The 19388-nt window shown below is 41.6% G+C and overlaps 1 protein-coding gene across 1 annotated transcript in view; it reads left to right on the forward strand.

Annotated features, from left to right (window-relative positions):
- Nucleotides 1–10604: 10604 nt before the first annotated feature.
- SH3BGRL2 (SH3 domain binding glutamate rich protein like 2) overlaps nt 10605–19388 on the forward strand; it is a 58471-nt gene continuing 49687 nt past the window's right edge. Inside the window, exon 1 of the mRNA XM_030555801.1 lies at nt 10605–10878. Within this exon, the coding sequence (XP_030411661.1) occupies nt 10834–10878 (45 nt within the window). The 5' untranslated portion in view covers nt 10605–10833. The remainder of the gene's footprint in view (nt 10879–19388) is intronic.

Raw genomic sequence — 19388 nt, forward strand, 5'->3', positions numbered from 1 at the left:
TAAAAACATAACACAAATCATAGCAAAACCAAAACAGCAGCACCTTTCTCCCTTTCCCCACATGCTGCCAGTCTCCCTCAAAATTATTCCACCTACAACTGCCTCAGCCCTTCACAAGTGCTTCCTCAAATGTCTTGTCTTTTGCAGTGGGCCCAGGTGATAGACAGGTTCAGGGTATTTCTGACCAAAGCAGGGGAAACTTTATCTTGAGACAATGGACATTATCGCTAACGCTGGACTGTGGGAAAGGTTATGAAGTGTTTGGAACGTAACTGAGCTGCCCTGAAGAAGTCTGAGCTGCCCTGAAGAACAGAATCCTCTCTAAAGCTGAGTTTGCTATTGGAGGATTCCAGTGTATTATATAAAAACTTCAGTGCTTTCTTGCAAATTGTAGGATGATCTTGAATGATGAGTTGTTTGACCTGTTGTGTGTGCAACAATGAAGTTGGGATATTGTGCACAATACATGGCCGCACCATTAAATAAGTGAACCCTGAGTCTCCTGAAGAGATTAAACTTAAATCTTAAAATATACTGTGGCTTCTGGGAAGTGCATTCACCATCAGCTCCAAAATCTGCATCTTATTCACTTCTAATAATGTGCACTCTCTCTTTCTAGCTAATATTATCTAGGTGCTATATTAGATAATTGAATGAATGTAATAATTTACCATACATCATCCCCAACCCTCTTAATATGGTTTAGTGCCTTTAGTTTATCCCTCCATTTTCTTGGATTGAGAGGTGGAGTGTAGTCCTCCATATCCCTGCTGGAGCCATACAGGTCCTTTTTCTTTGTTTCTTATCTATTTCACTCTGTGAGGTCCAGCATTGTAGCCGTAATTCCACCCAAAGAAGACTGGTCAGGATGCTCACAGCCCATTAATGCCTCTCTTAAATGTACAAATACTATTTCTGCGGGTTAATGGAAGCCAGTCCTTTCCAACCAAGGTGGAGCGCACAGCCTCCTTTTTATTGTCATCCATCTTACTCCGCCCTAGGATAGAGGTTTGATTTCTGCAGGTTTTTGGTTTATTATTTCTTCACAAAGATCAGACAAACATAAGATTTGGAAAGAAGAGGTGTGACAATTAGAGGTGTAAAGAAAACAAAATATGAAAGCAATATACAAAAAAAGGTTACATTGTATGGAAACAGATTAGGCCAACAAAACCAGTGGTAAAAAAGGATGTCAATGAATTGAAAACAAATGCCAAAGAGGTGCTGGTATGATAGATGGGGCATTTTGACAAAGTGCTGAATCCTGTCTTTCATCCAGATGCGAGCATTCTAGACATTCTAGATGAACAGGGAAGCTTGCAAGGCAGAATGGATATTAGCACTGAACCACTGTCTGAAGAAGAAATAGAAAGAGCAGGGAAGCGGTAAAAAATTGGGAAAGCTGAAGTATTAGACAATATAACAGCTGAGCTGCTAAAAGCCTCCAGGACAAGTGCTATCAAAGTAACAGGAAAAAATATACAAGAAGGTGTGGCAAGAGGAGGTATCAAATGACTGGCTAAAGGCAATAGTTGTACCAATCTTGAAGAAAGGAAACCATGCTGAACCAAATAATTATAGAGGTATAAGCTTATTGCCAGTATGATGAAAGTAATTTTCAACAGATTAAGGTCAGTTTTGGAGGAAGAGTGCAACTTCTGACCAGGCCAATGTCGCATTTATCAGATATGCACATTCTGACAGTTGATGGGGAAAAAAAGCAAAAATGGGGATTAAAGATGTTTGCTGTTTTCATTGACTTTATGAAGGCATTTGATTCCGTTTGCAGGGAAGCATTATGGAAAGAAGCAAAAATCATATGGCTTTCCAGATAAGATAATTGTAATTACAAAAGTTATGTACAAAGATTCCTGCAACTGCCATAAAATCTGGTGGAAAATAAAGCAACTTTTTCAAGTCAAAGTTTTGTGAAAGACCAGGGGACATAGAATAGCCATCACTTTTAATCATGTTCTGAAACTGGACCTTAAGAATGTTAGACAAGTTGGAAGGTGTGACATTGGATGACCTAGAATTAGGTTTATGCGGATGACATTGTACAGCTAGGACGCACATTGGATTAATGATGATAGTATTCACTAGCTTGGGAAATTGTTGTTGTCTATTTGGATTTCAATAAATGCCAAGAAGATGAAGTAGTTGCATCTTGGAAAAGAGACAATAGGTAAAGTATTGAAATGCAGCAGCAAGGAAGTTGTGGGGGAGGGATAGTTCAGTGGTTTGAGCATAGGCCTATTAAACTCAGGCTTGTGAGTTTAATCCTTTAGGAGGCCATTTAGGGATCAAGGGCAAAAATCTGCCTGGGGATTAATCCTACCTTGAGTAGGGGGTTGAACTAGATGACCTCTTGAGGTCCCTTCCAACCCTGATATTCTGTGATTCTAAGTTGTAAAACAAGCAGACTCTTACATGTACCTAGGAAGTTTCAACAGTTTCTTCAAGAAAAAGGAGATACACCTTAACCACCAGTGCTGTACAGAAACTAATGAAATTATAGACTGATAAAAACATTACATTTGGCACCAAAATGAAAAGTTATCAAAACAGTGTACTAACAGTATTGCTGTATGGTCTGGACGCAGTTGCATTACATGAAATAGACATCAAAATGCTGGAGTCAGTAGAGATGAGAGTTCCTCAAAAATGGCAGGCATAAGGTGGAATGATTTTAAGACAAATGAAGAAGTTAGAAGGAGAGTGGGATGTGATATCAAGATATAGGATTGGCTACAACAAAAAAGATTAAGATGGTGAAGACACTGCAGACAAACAGATAATAGGATGCCAAAGAAAATAATGCAAACACAGCTAAGGTCAATCAGACCTAGCGACTGACCACTGATTAGATGGCAGGACACCATATGCAGGGACATGACCAGGCTGGGTTTAAGGGAAGAACAAGCTATGGACAGGAATGAAAGGTGATGCTGTTCTGCTCCAGGTTTCTGCAAAGATGTTTTGGGATGAAGAGAGAGAGATTTCTTCATTTCCCCTTCTCTACAGCATTGGCCTGTACAAACAATCTTCGATTTCAACTGGAATTGGCTCATCAGCTACACATCTGCACACACATTTCTACCATCCTGTTTCCCAGCTATTTATTTTTGTGCCCTCTATTACATTTGTAGCAGCATAGTTTTGATTAATCTTCCATAAAGTACTGGTGTAACAATGAATTATTTTTACCATGAAACCTTTTTTAAAAAAAATCATAGTTTACATTTTCCACTTGTCTCAGAATGCAAATGTTTCAGCCTCCCCTGTAAACATGAAAAACTGCTCATAAATCATTTGAACAATATTTTCTTTTATGGCAAGTTTCTTACATTCAACCAAATGTTTCTGCCATTTGGTTTCCAAGTATCTAAAGCTGTACAATGGAAATGGAATGAGATTCTGGCTACAGGATATGGACAGGAGTGGCTGCAGAACCTGACTTTAAGGGCTAGTCCTGTAAAAGTTCTGCATTTATATGATTTCTTGGCAGGGCCAGTGCAAGCACTATGCAAACTAGGTGGCCGCCTAGGGTGCTGAGATTTGGGGGGGTGCGAATAGCGGTGCCTAAAAATAGGACCAGACAGCAATCAAGACGCAGGCAGAAGATCGCAGACTATAGGAAGGATGTAGATAAGAAACACACTCCCAATGAATTGCTCTTCTGCCATTTAGACAGCCAGTGATTAGGGAAGGCTTTTGATTAGCTGGCAGACTATAGGGAGGTGATAAGATTCACGCTCCCAATTAATTGCTCTCCGACTCCTGCCATTTAGAAAGCCAGTGAAGTCCTTTGATTGTGAATCGATAATTGTACAGATTGCTGTGTTGATAGGTACATTATTACAGTACTAGCTCCTCTGTCTTGTAGATTGCACAGCAGCAGCCAGAAGGACAGTGAAGCAGCTTGCGGCAGGAAGTGTAAGACTGCTGCTGGGGCTGAGGTGTGCTGTCAGTGTGGTGCAAGGCTCAAGATGTGCCGGCTTGCACATGGCATGCTCCTTGGAGAGCTGGCTGTAGGTTTTCCAGGGCAGAGGCTCTGCTCCCTGGGGAGAGAAGAAAGAGAAGCCAAGGCTGGCAGCTCTGCGGGCTCTGTTGCATGAATGGGGTGGCTAAGCTGCTTTAACCCACCTCCCTGCTCCCCAGCCTTCTACCCTCCCGACCCTGCTTTGGCGTGAGGGCCGCGCACTCTCTGCCTTCACAGTCTGGCCTGCCCCACGCCCCCCTGGTGGAGCGAGAGCCCAGCATTCAACTCCCCAGCCCGGGCGCAGGACGGATTTGTGAAGGCCAGGGCCGGCTCTAGGCTTTTTGCTGCCCCAAGCAAAAAACTTTTTGGCTGCCCTCCGCCCCCCCAGCTTTTTTTTTGGCTTTTACATATGTTTGCACTTTGCAGTTTTGTTTTGACTGTTTAAAATTTAAAAAAAATGAAAACATTTGTAGTTAGTGAAATAAAACAATTTCCAACTAGTGTAATTTTAACATTTAATTTTAACAAAATCCTCCCACCTGGCCCAGCCTTTACCTTGTTGTGGATCTGGCCCAAGGTGGATTCATTTCCCGTCATCACCGCTCCCGAGGCTAGGGGTTGGGGTGCTACTGGATCCCAGCCCCGCTCATCCTTGGTCTTCTCCTTGGCCCTGGCGTGAGCTAGTCTCAGCCCGGGCTGCCGCTCTACTCCCGTTTCCCTTCCCCTGGCAGGAGGTGATGCAGAGGAGAGGAGGAGGCAGTAGAGGCGGGGACAAGCCGAGGAGGAGCGGCCCGCCCGGGCGCCATGTTCCCCCCCATCCTCTACAGCCGGAGCAGGGCTGCGCTACCGGCTCCCGCCTGGGGGGTGGCGGTGGCCGCTGGCTGCGGGAGAGCAGCAGAGACAAGCCGAGGAGGAGCAGCCCGTCCTCTGCAGCAGGGGAAGGGCCGTGCTACCGGCTTCTGCCACTCTTCCACGGTCAGCGCCCCCCCCAGCCCCAGCAGGAGCCAGTAGTGCGGCCCTGCCCCAGCTGCAAAGGACGGGCCACTCCTCGGCTTGCAGCGGCAGGGACAAGCAGAGGAGGAGCGGCCCATCCTCTGCAGCTGGGGCAGGGCCGTGCTACCGGCTCCCGCCTGGGATGGTGGGGGGGTGGCCACTGCCCGCGGGAGAGTGACGGGGACACATTCCTCACTTAGCCGGTTCCCTGCCCTGCTGCACTGGGTGGCAGAACAATGGGCTGGTTACCACCTCCTGGGGTGGTCAGGATCCAGCCCAGGATGCTGCTTCAGGTATGAGCTGAGGCACCAGCACTATGCCTCCTCATATATTTTGCCGACCTAGGCACCTGCTTGTTTAGCTGGTGTCTAGAGCCGCCCCTGGTGAAGGCAAAGCAGGCAACATGCTCCCATTGCCCTGTTGCAAGTGCACTTGGCCCGCTGCTGCTACATGCCAGGGACTGGAGAGGATAGTGCCCATTTCACCTTAAGTCTCTTTGAATCCTACCTCACCCACCTCCCCCCTCCACTCCCAAACCTGGTCTGCTTCCCTTTCCCTCCCCAGCCAAACCCGAACCCTCACTGGCTGAACCCGGTCTGCTTCCCTTCCCCGTGGAAAAATAAATTCTCAATTATAACATGTTGCTCTGTGACAGGGTTTTGTGTATAATGTATGTGATTTATTTTAAGATCCATGCTATGTTGTGCAAAGTGAGTACAATAACAATGTCAGCACTGTCAGGTTATTCATTTATTTTCGTTAAATATGTAGACTAAATAATTAAATTAATAAATTTTCAAGCCGAACATGTATTAATTATAATGAACAATGCCACATTATGTGGTATTCATTTCTGAAAGTTTTTAATAAGTGATGCTGGAGAAGAGGGCGCGCAAGGTGGAAGTTTCGCCTAGGGCGCAAAATATCCTTGCACTGGCCCTGTTTCTTGGTATAAAATTTCACGTTTGCTAGCTTTTTCTCTCTAGAGAGTTCATAGTATCTCTGTATAGTGTACACACAGGCTAAAATGCAGATCTACAAGATTATGTGTCTGTAATTTCTCAGTATAAAATTTCTTATACTTAACCATTGGGAGTTGAATGTTCTTGGTCCCTTGCAGGATTGGATGTTTCATATGCATGGACTTTAACGAGAAATAAAAAGCAATCTGGATTTGCAATAGTTTTCAACCTATGGCTTGTAAAATTTTATACTGAGAAATTACAGACACAAGCCCTGTGAGTGGGCCCAAGCTAATAGAAACTGATTGCAAAAATTGAGAATGTGACAATAGAAACACATTGAAATGAGGCATGCTCTTGATCAGAAGAGAGCAAAACATGGGAGAGATATTCCAGTGTGTATATTACAAAACTTCCAGGGCTAGTGATGCAGATGGATAATAAGAGAGAGAATAAAGGGGGGATGAACTGGCAGGAATCGTTTGATCTCTTGTCAAAAGTATTTGTGGCAGAGCAGACACACGATCACTGTTCCCGTTCATTGCCTGCCTGCAGTCAATTCTGATCACATCCCTCACTTCTTTTCTATAGCTGCTTCCAAGTCCTAAGAACAATGTTATTTTTATCTGAAGTTGTACATGAAACACAGATTTCTTTTTAGCCTTCTCTCATTGCTGTAGGCACACATAAAAGTATTCATTTTAAATGGAAGATAAAGGCAGCATTTGTTTAACATCAGAAGATGGGCCCAGACAAAATCTCCATGTCTATCTCCTGCTCAGATCTTGGGGTTATCCAGACTTACTTGAGCCCAACTCTATTTACAGTAAGACGTTAAAAAAAATCTATGCAATTTAAACCAGCTCACAATACTATACCATGATTTATAATTAATATCCCCCAAAATAGAAAGAAAATGCTGACTATAAAAACCAAAATAATGTCAGCAATAATCCAGATGCACTTTCAGAATATTTTAATACAGCATTTAAAAGGTTTTAAGAGCCTTAAAGTACTCAAGAATATTTTATGTGGAAAGTCCTCTAATTTCTTAGTAATTTTGCCTGAGGCTACCTAAACAAATAGAACAAGCTTTTCTCTTCCCATAGCTTTTCTTCCCATGTGAGTTTATTGCATCTCTGTAATGCAATGAAGCAACATGAACTCTTTGATATATTTTAAAAGACAGACATGAAACTGGAGGAAAAAAATAATGGATATGAGATATGTGGCTTTGGAACTTAGCAAATAATAGAAGAAACCTTAGTATAAAAGAAAACTCTTAAAGTATTTGTGCTGCCAGACTTTAGTAGCATGTTAGCATTTTAAAATTTTCTATTTCCTTACTGCATTCTTTCCAAATTTAATATAATTTAATTGGATTCAATTCCTGGCTCTGTTATACAATCTGACTGAGCACATATTAGGACTGTTTGTGAGAGGCGCTGAGTGACCTCAGCTTCAGTTTACTCAAATCAGCGTTAAGAGCGCTCATCACCCCACAGAATTGGACTCTTAATCTCTTTGTACCTCAGTTTCCCTATCTGTAAAATGAGATTAATAATACTTCTCTCCCTCACAGCAGCATTGAAAGGCTAGAGTCACTAATATTTGTAAAACATTATGAGATCTTCAGATGGAAGATGCTGCACTCAGTAGGCCTGATTTGGCTTGTTGTACTTTACCAATAAATATTTAGTATGGCCAGACTAGGAATATCAGGATAAAATACTGACTAGAGAACATTTAGGTGAGATATTCAGCTAAATAATTTCCCAAAGTGAAATCTATTAGATTGCAGAATCAGGTGAGAAGTCATAGAAGTTCCACCCTTAAAACCAGTCTGGAACACCTCTGGAAGACAGAATGTAGGAAACAATCCTGCATTGAAAGGAGAGTGGACTAAGGTATGTAAAGGAGAATGTCCATCAAATTCTTATGACCACCACCCTGTCATCAAGAAATTTTAACACATTATTCCTGGTTATACAACAACTAACCATAATTAAAGTTTTGGCTCCTTTGGGCCCTCTGCTGGCTCTTCAACAGTAACTGTTGTGTGATGGCTTTCAGAGTAGCAGCCATGTTAGTCTGTATCCGCAAAAAGAACAGGAGCACTTGTGGCACCTTAGAGACTAACAAATTTATTTCAGCATAAGTTTTTGTGGGCTACAGCCCACTTAATCAGATACATAGAATGGAACATATAGTAAGAAGATATATATACATACAAAGAATATGAAAAGGTAGAAGTTGCCATACCAACTCTAAGAGGCTAATTAAGAAGAGCTATTATCAGCAGGAAAAAAAACTTTTGTAGTGATAATCAAGACAGCCCATTCCAGACAGTTGACAAGAAGGTGTGAGGTTACTTAACATGGGGAAATAGATTTAATTTCTGTAATGACCCAGCCACTCCCAGTCTCTATTCAAGCCCAAGTTAATGGTATCAAGTTTGCAAATTAATTCTAGTTCAGCAGTTTCTTGTTGGAGTCTGTTTTTGAAATTTTCTGTTTCAAAATTGCCACCTTTAAGTCTGTTACTGAGTGACCAGGGAGGCTGAAGTGTTCTCCTACTGGTTTTTGAATGTTATGATTCCTGATGTCAGATTTGTGTCCATTTATTCTTTTGTGTAGAGTCTGTCCAGTGTGGCCAATGCACATGGCAGAGGGACATTGCTAGCACATGATGGCATATATTACATTGGTAGATGTGCAGGTAAACGAGCCCCTGACGGTATGGCCGATGTGATTAGGTCCTATGATAATGTCACTTGAATAGATAGGTGGACAGAGTTGGCATCGGGCTTTGCTGCAAGGATAGGTTTCTGGGTTAGTGTTTTTGTTCTGTGGTGTGTGGTTGCTGGTGAGTATTTGCTTCAGGATGCGGGGCTGTCTGTAAGCAAGGACTAGCCTGTCTTCCAAGATCTGTGAGAGTGAGGGATCATCTTTCAGGATAGCTTGTAGATCTTTGATGATGCGCTGGAGAGATTTTAGTTAGGAGCTGAAGGTGATGGCTAGTGGCATTCTGTTATTTTCTTTGTTGGGCCTGTCCTGTTTTAACATGGTATTAGAATGAATGCAATAGTGTTAGGTCCACTCCTGCAAAGTGTTAAAGTCATACCTTAGTTTACCCACATGAGCAGTCCCACTGATTTCAATAAAGTGAGGCATAATTCTTAAATCTTTGCAGAAGATGGGTGTATTATTAGTTTATAAGATTGTGCTTTAATCTGCAGGATATTGATGGTCTGTTCCAGAGCTTATTTTGAAGTCAATGAAAATAGTGTCATGATTTTTTAAGTAATTTTTATTTTAAATCTTGCAGCCAAACAATGTCTCAGGATCTCAGTGTATATAATAAATAATAAAATATGAAAATAGCTTTTAAAATGTGCTTGACGTTCAAAGTCCTTTTGCTGACAGCAAAGGAAAGTCCAAAGGTCACATTCTACTTTTCCTATGCCAGTGCAATGTTACTGAAATCAGTGGCATTACATGACCGTAATGGAGAACAACACTAGCCAGCTCAGCAGCCGGGATAGAACATGTGGTAGGGAGAGGTTAATTAGAAACGTGATTGGCCAGCTGGCAGGGTCTGGGGACCTAAGAGGATGAGGGTAACAATGACAATAACATGTGATTAGCTAGCGGCACAATCTGTAGGTTTCAAGGGTTATTTTTTTTAAAATGTAAAGAACGTTATTGAGGATGGATCAATCCCTATTAGCCACCTACAGTAAACTGACTGGTAAACTGAGACATCTGTTTACCCTAATCAGCTCACAGAGAAAATCTGCCACATACCTACCAGCATTTGAAAGCTATAAATATGTACAGCTGGGTGAAGACTGGGACCCGCTTTAACTCAACTGAAATATCTTGGGTAAGGATGGCTTTCTGAAAGGGCCGGGAGGTCTGATTTTCTTCTGCCTCAGACCTTGTGTTGTCATTTTCATCGGTGTGAAGCAAGTGCAAAAAATGCCATCAGATCACAATAGTGGCCTTTGACATGCACTTTGTGCAGATGGGTACACACTGGGCCAGGCAGTAGAAAATAAAGCTGAGAGTGAGGGGAATAGTCAATACTCTGCTGAAAAATAGAGGTTGTCACTTCTAAATAGCATCATTTGGCATTTAGGCAAAGCTCAATGTGAAAGAAGCCCTTATTACGGAAATACTTTAATAATGCTGCAGATTAAAACAAGCAGTTAGGCACTGTGGCCTGTATCTTCAAAAATGGTCCTTACTTGTCTCTGTTCCACTGTTGATTTGCTAGGGTATCTAGATCCTTGGCCATAAATAACCAAGGTGACCAGCATGCCAAGCACACTGTGGTACTGAGCCCCCCAACTCAGACCCAAGTCAACGGGAGCTGCGGGTGTGCTACATAATCTCTGGGAATCAGGCCTCCTATAAGTGTCCCCGGCTCTGGGGGTCACTGGAATTTGAAGAAAACCAGAATTAGACGCTACTAGTAAGTAGGTTGTTCCCCACTAATCTGCTTGACCTGTCCTGCCCTGCGCATACAGCTGAAAGGTGCAAGTTGCCCCCTGGAAGTGGAAACACATCAACCAGCTGGCAGAGCCGCAGCACTACAATTCCCAGCAATCATTGCGCACTCTCCCTTTCCCCCCTTCTGCTTTCATCCCCTGCCGCCCGCTAAGCTCTGGGTGTCTGAGTTGCGCTGCCGCTGCCCAGGCGAAGCGGGAGTTCCCAGGCGGACGCAGTGCTGCAGCTGCTGGAGCGTCTGGGCTCCAGCGGGGCGAGCAAGGCGGGCTAGGTCCTGCAAGCAGCCCCCCAGCTCGCAGCAGCTGCTTTCAGCTGCAGGAGTGGAAGCGCCCTTAACCCTTGCACGCCTCCCCTTGGCTGGAGAGAAGCGGCGAATGAAGTGAGGATGGTTATCCGGGTGTTCATCGCATCCTCCTCTGGCTCGGTGGCGGTGAGTGATGGAGGGCGTGGGAGGCGCACCTGGAGATGCAGAGGGACAGGCGGTAGCTGCGGCCAGCTGGCTGCTTGGGGTCCCCAGCCACCCACGCTGCTATCGCTAAAGCTGGCTCGGGGATGGCTTTTCCCCGCTGCAAACATTCAGCGCAGGAGAGAAACACACAACTCTGCCGCTCATCAAGTGTTTGGAAATTCCAAGGAATCACTTGGATTTGGATGCTGCTGATTGCTTAGGGTTAGGGTACCTACATTTCAGATAGTAGTTCGTGGTGAACAGAGTGCCTTTGTTGATGAGATTTGGTGGGGTGGAGTAAGAAAAGAGGTCTCAAATTTAAACTATAAATTCCTTGTTTATTTGCGAAACTACAGTATCTGAGGAACTGCCTCATATAAGAATTATTGTTCTTTTTAACCTCTGAGGATAGGACAAGAAGCAGTGGGCTTAAATTGCAACAAAGGGTGATTTAGGTTGGTTATTAGGGAAAACCTTCCTGTCAGGGTGTTTAAGCACTGAAATAAATTGGAATAGAAGACTTCTCGAGGTCCCTTGCAGTCCTACTATTCTATGATTCCCGTAATTTAGTTTAAAAGCAAGCAGAGCAGGGTATCTGCTTGGTGGGTTTTTTTTTAAATAAAGTGCATTTCCCTAAATTTATTATAAGAGTATTGCTGTGATTGTTTCCTCTTTCCTAGCACAAGTTCTTATCATGATAGAGCCCTGCCTGTTGTTGTTCCACCATTTCCATGCCAAATTTGACGTAGACTAGAATGCGTTAGCATTAACTGTAGCATTGCTTCCAACATTATTATACTTGATTGTAGTTAGTCTTCATCTAGCACTGGCATACAAAAACTTTACTGTGAGAGAAAATTTATTTATGCTGTCCCACTTGTTTTTTGTTTTGTTTTTTAAAATCAGCCTGCCTGCTTTAAAATAAAAGGTATTTAAAATGTCCAGGGGGGTCTGGGGCCCTGTGTGTGTGCTTGGAAAAAATTAAAATAACTAAAGAAAGTATAACAAAATTGGTGAGCTGACACTTGAAAAAAAAATCTTAACTCTTCCTTAAGTTACTGATGAGATGTCTTGAGTAAAGTAGCCTAGTCATGTCCTATGGATAGAAAAGGGGAGTCTTGCAACAGCATTGCTTTAGTTTGAAATATGTATTTTTCCTCAGGGCACCGTAACAAACAAAATAAATTCTACTGATCATTACAAATTACTGGAGGCTTTTAAAAAAAAACCCACAGACCAACCTCAGGACAAAGGCATATCTGCAAGGTAACAAGTATTTTGAAGTGGGCACAACTCTTTCCTGGAATTAAATTTTGAAGGGCATTAATTATTATGTCCTTTGATAGTGGCTGAAGTCCTTAGCTTTCTCTTGGTTAATTAATTATGCATATGACCTATAAATATCCATATTCCTATTTAAAGTGACAGCTTATATTTCCATGAAGACAATCTGAATGCAAATGCTCATCTGAATGTGTTCTTTAATGAGAAACATCAGAGGGCTTCAGATATAATTGGTATACTTTATGCTTGAGCTGTGCTATTACTGGCATTCTTATTTTTTTTGTTTGTAGAGAGACAGTGGACTTTGTTCCCGACTGAAGGTTTGTGTATTCTCTTCCTTTGGTTTTTTATTGTGCACTGTTTGTGTTCAGGTCAGTGGCATGGTGACAGGTTTGTCATCTGATACAGTTTGGCATGAAGTGCTTGGAATGCTTAGTAGTTGCATACTTACAGCTAATAAAAACTAATTATCTATTTCAGTGGCGTATTTAGCAAATACAGAATCTCTTGAGAACATTAACAGTATATGTTCACTGAGCGTTCATAATAGAAACACTCCCTCCTGTTAACTGGCAGTCAGTTCATATTGTAGTTTGTCTCATATTTATTTCAAACAATAATGACCTATTTGAGTTTTTTTGGGGGGGGCTAGAGGAGGAGAAGTTTGATCCAGTAATCACCAGCAAGAATAGTTAAGAATAAGAACGGCTAAAGGTCCATCTAGTCCAGTATCCTGTCTTCTGGCATTGGCCACTGTTAGGTGCTTCAGAGGCAATGAACAGAACAGGTAATCATCAAGTGATCCATCCTTTGTCACCTATTCCCAGCTACCTGACTGACAAACAAGTCAACTTTTACACCAAGATCAGCACCAATTAGATATTCCCTACCATTACCCTGCCATCCCAGTTCTGGGGTTGAAGTGTAGTTTAATTTTCATGTCAATTCATCCACTGGCTTTTCTGCTTTGGCTGCCATCAGTAGGGCCAATTGTGATGGTGATGTAGATGACATGGACCATTAGTACTGGACTGAGACTGCCAATTCACTTCATATAGGCTATTGTACAGCCATCTGATAGGAAAGACTTTCATTTGTTACTATCCTTGGCCAGAATAGAACAGGTGACCTAGAGGGGAAAGGCAGTGCAACTCATTACCAATTCCCTGCATTAGTAATGCTCTAAAACAGTGAAGTTTTAAAACCTATTTCTTAATGTTTGAGAAGACCATTGTAGAATCAGGTATCAGAGAAGGGAAAGACCAGCTAGGTCATGTCCATCATCTTCCTAGTGCATGGAAGGCTGAGTCTGCATCTTCTCCTGTGCATTTCAGGACACAGCATTATCTCCCTGTTTGCCAGGGACATTAGAAAATAATGAAACAGCACATCTCCAGAACCGCACACCAACGGATCTGGAAGGAACTGACAGTTTGGTTTCCACTCCTTATGTCAGCTTGGGTGAAGTTGTGGGACATCCATACGTGTAGGACTGTTCTCTCAAGTGCATTTGCTAGTGCTTTGTTCAATCAAGTTTTAAATGTCTTAGGCAATGTTTCTTCCACCATTTTCCCTAGGAAATTATTACTGCCCTTCTGTTCTGCTGTGGGTGTACTACCTTCTCTTTCTGTTCCATTGTTTGTAGATGAACTATTTCTATTTAGTATTAAATCACGCTAGTGTGTCATTCATTGGAATGTTGATATGTCCAAGCCATCTGAGTCTTTTCTTGCTAATCAAGTGAATGCTGGATTACAGCATCCCAAAGCGTGTGCTATACTCTGAAGCTTGAGAAGTATTTAAAAGAGATGCAGACCACTGTGCAGATTTCAGGATGCTTGCAAAGATGATTTAGTATCCTTTGGAATCCTTTGGATGATTGGGAAAGTAGTGAAGAATGTCACTCTGGCGAGCAGCATCAGCTTATATGTAAATAGATGGAGCAAGGCATTGTGAAGCAAACTGGATTGGAGTTTGTGATGACCGGCATCAGAGGAGGAAAGAATCTGCTGCTCGGATTGAGAGCATTGTTAGTGTGTGGGTGTGCCCTATCTGTGGATGGGACTGTCACTCATGCAGCGGACTCAGCAGCCATCAAAGAACTCATTGGCGCATACACCATGCTCTGTAAAGAGCTATGGTGGCATTCATAGAATCATAGAATATCAGGGTTGGAAGGAACCTCAGGAGGTCATCTAGTCCAACCCCCTGCTCAAAGCAGGACCAATTCCCAACTAAATCATCCCAGTCAGGGCTTTGTCAAGCCTGACCTTAAAAACCTCTAAAGAAGGAGATTCCATCACCTCCCTAGGTAACCCATTCCAGTGCTTCACCACCCTCCTAGTGAAAAAGTTTTTCTTAATATCCAACCTAAATCTCCCCCACTGCAACTTGAGACCATTACTCCTTGTTTTGTCATCAGGTACCACTGAGAACAGTCTAAATCAGAGGTCAGCAACCTTTCAGAAGTGATGTGCCGAGTCTTCATTTATTCACTCTAATTTAAGGTTTCGCGTGCCAGTAATACATTTTAATATCTTAGAAGGTCTGTTTCTATAAGTCTATAATATATAACTAAACTATTGTTGTATGTAAAGTAAATAAGGTTTTTAAAATGTTTAAGAAGCTTCATTTACAATTAAATTAAAATGCAGAGCCCCCCCCGGAGTGGTGGCCAGGACTCAGGCAGTGTGAGTGCCACTGAAAATCAGCTCGGGTGCCGCTTTAGGCACACATGCAATAGGTTGCCTATCCCTGGTCTAGATCCATCCTCTTTGGAACCCCCTTTCAGGTAGTTGAAAGCAGCTATCAAATCTCTCTTCATTCTTCTCTTCTGCAGACTAAACAATCCCAGTTCCCTCAGCCTCTCCCCATAGGTCATGTGCTCCAGCCCCCTAATCATTTTTGCTGCCCTCCGCTGGACTCTTTCCAATTTTTCCACATCCTTGTAATACTCCAGATGAGGCCTCACCAATGTCGAATAGAGAGGAATGATCACGTCTCTCGATCTGCTGGCAATGCTCCTACTTATACAGCCCAAAATGCTGTTAGCCTTCTTAGCAACAAGGGCACACTGTTGATTCATATCCAGCTTCTTGTCCACTGTAACCCCTAGGTCCTTTTCTGCAGAACTGCTTCCTAGCCATTCGATCACTAGTTTGTAACAGTGAATGGGATTCTTCCGTCCTAACTGCAGGACTGTGCACTTGTCCTTGTTGAACCTCCAAAATTCCTCTAATTTGTCTAGGTCCCTCTGTATCCTATCCCTACCCTCCAGCGTATCTACCACTCCTCCCAGTTTAGCGTCATCTGCAAACTTGCTGAGAGTGCAATCCATGCCATCCTCCAGATCATTAATGAAGATATTGAACAAAACCAGCCCCAGGACCGATGCTTGGGGCACTCCACTTGAAACCGGCTGCCAGCTGGACATGGAGCCATTGATCACTACCCGTTGAGCCCGACGATCTAGCCAGCTTTCTATCCACCTTTATAGTCCAATCATCCAGCCCATACTTCTTTAACTTGCTGGCAAGAATACTGTGGGAGACCCTATCAAAAGCTTTGCTCAAATCAAGGAATAACACATCCACTGCTTTCCCCTCATCCACAGACCCAGTTATCTCCTCATAGAAGGCAATTAGGTTACTCAGGCATGACTTGCCCTTGGTTAACCCATTCTGACTGTTCCTGATCACTTTCCTCTCCTCTAAGTGCTTCAGAACTGATTCCTTGAGGACCTGCTCCATGATTGTTCCGGGGACAGAGGTGAGGCTGACTGACCTGTAATTCCTCGGATCCTCCTTCCCTTTTTTAAAGATGAGCATTACATTAGCCTTTTTCCAGTCATCCGGGAACTCCCCCGATCACCATGAGTTTTCAAAGATAATGGCCAATGGCTCTGCAATCATTAATTGAGTTCTATTTACAATGTGAGCAAATTAAGATTAGTTTTGTTATATCTGAAATTTTTATAATGCATATCTGAAACAGGAGTGTCAATGAAAGGAAATATGCAAGCATAAGAAGTTACAAAGAAATATTATTAGACATTGAGACTTAAATCAGTGACTGATTTCATTCTAAGGTACTTCTGAGAATGTACTCTTTCTTTCTTGACTGGCACTTAATTTGGAGCAAAGATGCTACATACAAATAAAATGTAATGTGGATGTCTCCATGCCTGTAGTACTGACTAGGGGATGGGTAGTTTTTGAAAATGCAAAACATTATGACTAGCTGGTATTTGCAGATATACAAATAAAATAGTTTTTTCACAGTTATGCAAAATCCAAGGGCTAAGTGTCTGAATTCTGATATACTATCATTTTTAAATGTATGTGATTTGTTTAAGAAATGTATACCTTTACTACCTGTTCCTTAACAGTGCACTGCTTCATACTAGAGGCAAAAATCTGAGCTCTGTAAATTGGGAATGACGCCACTGATGTCAAATAGATTTACAGGCTATCAGAATCTGGCCCATTGTAGCTATATTTATAACATTTAGGTCAATGTTCTGTAACAAGGTGTGTGGTATGACTCTTTTTGTTTTTTATTTCTTAACCTCACTACTGGTATTTTGGTAAAATTACTAGTTTGTTTAAAAAAAAAAAGATTTCAGTGAGCCTCCAATACTGGGCTTGGTTTTTTATCTACCCAGCAATGTGTTGCTAATACTCTAAAAGGGAGATTTAACAAACCTTCTTCCTCTTTAGCATGTGATAAGTCTGGTGTGAATGTGCTTGCATGGAAGGCAGGGTGAAGGACAGGGGAATCAATCAATTTTTTTTCATTTAAACGAACCCCCTGTATGCTAACCATGAGTGGTGACATGCTAGGCAAATATAATGGTCTAAATTTACTCTGGTATAATTCCTTTGAAATCTCCAGAATAATTCAACCTTGGTATAAAGTGCAATGAGCTGGAAATGTCCCTGAAAAATATACTAACCATTGCTAGCACAGTGTTCCCTTTGTTTAGGTGTATCTTCACTGTTTTGTTTTGTTTTTTTTTCTTGTTTTTAAATCCCTGACATTTAATGCAATCTGACCTATGCCAAAGAAAAGAAAGATGGTCTGTCTATAAATATATGTAGGAGTTGGGTAGGGATGGTAAAATGGTATCCAGCAAGAAGTTGAGCAACAGAGAATCCAAAGACTTCTCGAGCACATCACCGTTTCTAGCCCTGCGTATGGTTGATGAACTGTAATAGCTCTGATGGCTTTATTTTATTATAAAACCTGTAGATGCAAATACTTCATGAATTTAAAAATATCTAGTAAAAAATCTTTACTTGGAATGTAAATATTCCTTTCAATGTTTGCACCACACAGTCCAGTATCAGTGCTTGTGAGCATTATAGGAAACCCTAAGGCCTTGTCCAGACTAAAGTAAAAGTTTTAAAAAATACCCTACTGTAGACAGGGCAAGTTGTAGTTTAACACGTTTTAGCTGGTGCAGTTGAAACCCAGTGGGAAACGTCATAAAGACAGCCTAGCAGGTTTTTGCTGGCCCTGACACCTCTTGCTGCTTCACCCTATACTTCTGTCCCTTCAGGGGAAGATGTCCTGAACTTGGTGGGCTAATTTACAGGCCTGAGGCAGCAAGTTTTACCTTTGTGTGTATTTTTATCAATAGAAGAAAAGGTGATGATTGCTATTGTAAAAAAGTGTTTTATTTTTCCCTAGCAGTGGTTTAGTGTCTGTGTGCCAGAAAACACCTGTTCTGACTTTTCACCAAATAATTCCAGGGGACTAGAATTTGATCTTTCTTTTGCTTTACTTTTACGGAAAACCTATATTTTTGTTCGCGTGTTGCTTGTAGTACAATGGAAATTAGTTGAAGATTTGAAGATGTAAACAGTCTAACGTTCTTCACAGCTTTAGTTACCTTGGACTAATCAGGAACCTGGTTCCATGTAACCTCTGTGTCTGGGATGCCCACTGACAACATGCACAGAGGAATTGCAAGATTGGGCCTCAAGCTGGTCGGGTTTCATTAAACAGATTCCAAAATATTGGAGAAAGTTTTAATAATTATTTAAACCAATGTAATTCTCCTCTGTGGTAACAATTTATTGCTATGGAGCCATTTTCTCTCTCTCTACTTCTTTTTAAATTAAGCAGAATGATATTAAAGTGAAATGATTAAAATAATAGAATTCAGAGATTTATTCCACATAGTGTGTAATCCAACATTTAAAAATAACTTCTCACTTTGGAATTTTGTATGCTTTCATGTGTTGTGAAAACCACTGTGTTGAAAATGAATTGTATCTGCTAAATTACAAGCTCCATTCAGCCACATGGTCTATCAACGCTGCAGGGGAAATGGAATGACACCAACATGAGAAAAGAATAGGCTTTGATAACAGTGATTAGAAGCTGGGCTTTGATTTTTTTTTTTTTTTACCAATGTGTAATTAAGATAAATTTTTTTTACCTAGGAAACCTGATAGCACTGTAGTAATTACAGTATTATCATTGTGTTTTTTTTCTTATGCAAAGGCTGGTCTGGAGAGAGTGCTATTTTAGCTGTTAAGTTTCAGCTTGTTGCAGTTTTACATACAAGTTTTAAGTGCAGATTAACTGGAATTTTTTTCCGTTTCCTGAGTTGGATTTTTAACAAAGTGGATATTCTAGTATTTTACAATGAAATTTGACCCAATGTGCTCCAAATGATTTAGACAATATTGTGTATTATGAAGAATCACATCATCTCTCTATATTAAGGCTGAAGTTAGTTTCTCATGATAAACCTGTAAAAGCAGCAAAGAGTCCAGTGGTACCTTATAGACTAACAGATGTATAGGAGCATGAGCTTTCGTGGGTGAATACCCACTTCGTTGGCCACTATACGTCTACGAGTCTATAAGGTGCCACAGGATTCTTTGCTGCTTTTACGGATCCAGACTAACATGGCTACCCCTCTGATACATGATAAACCTGGATTTTCACCTCCTCCCTAATTTCTCCAAAACATTGTACCCACATTTTTTTTAACACAGAATAGTTTTTCTTGAAAAATCATGCAAATAGTCTGAGAGGTTTTACTATTTACTTTCCAGAGATATTAATTCTTTTGTGCATCTTTATATATGCTGGAAACAGAATAGTCAAAATAACACATGATTTATTCTTTAGTGCTTGATAAGATTTCATTGGTTACCCTAATAATTTGGAGACATCTGCAACTTATTACACAA

The sequence above is a fragment of the Gopherus evgoodei genome, chromosome 3, assembly GCF_007399415.2.
Source record: "Gopherus evgoodei ecotype Sinaloan lineage chromosome 3, rGopEvg1_v1.p, whole genome shotgun sequence".
Taxonomy (NCBI): domain Eukaryota; kingdom Metazoa; phylum Chordata; order Testudines; family Testudinidae; genus Gopherus; species Gopherus evgoodei.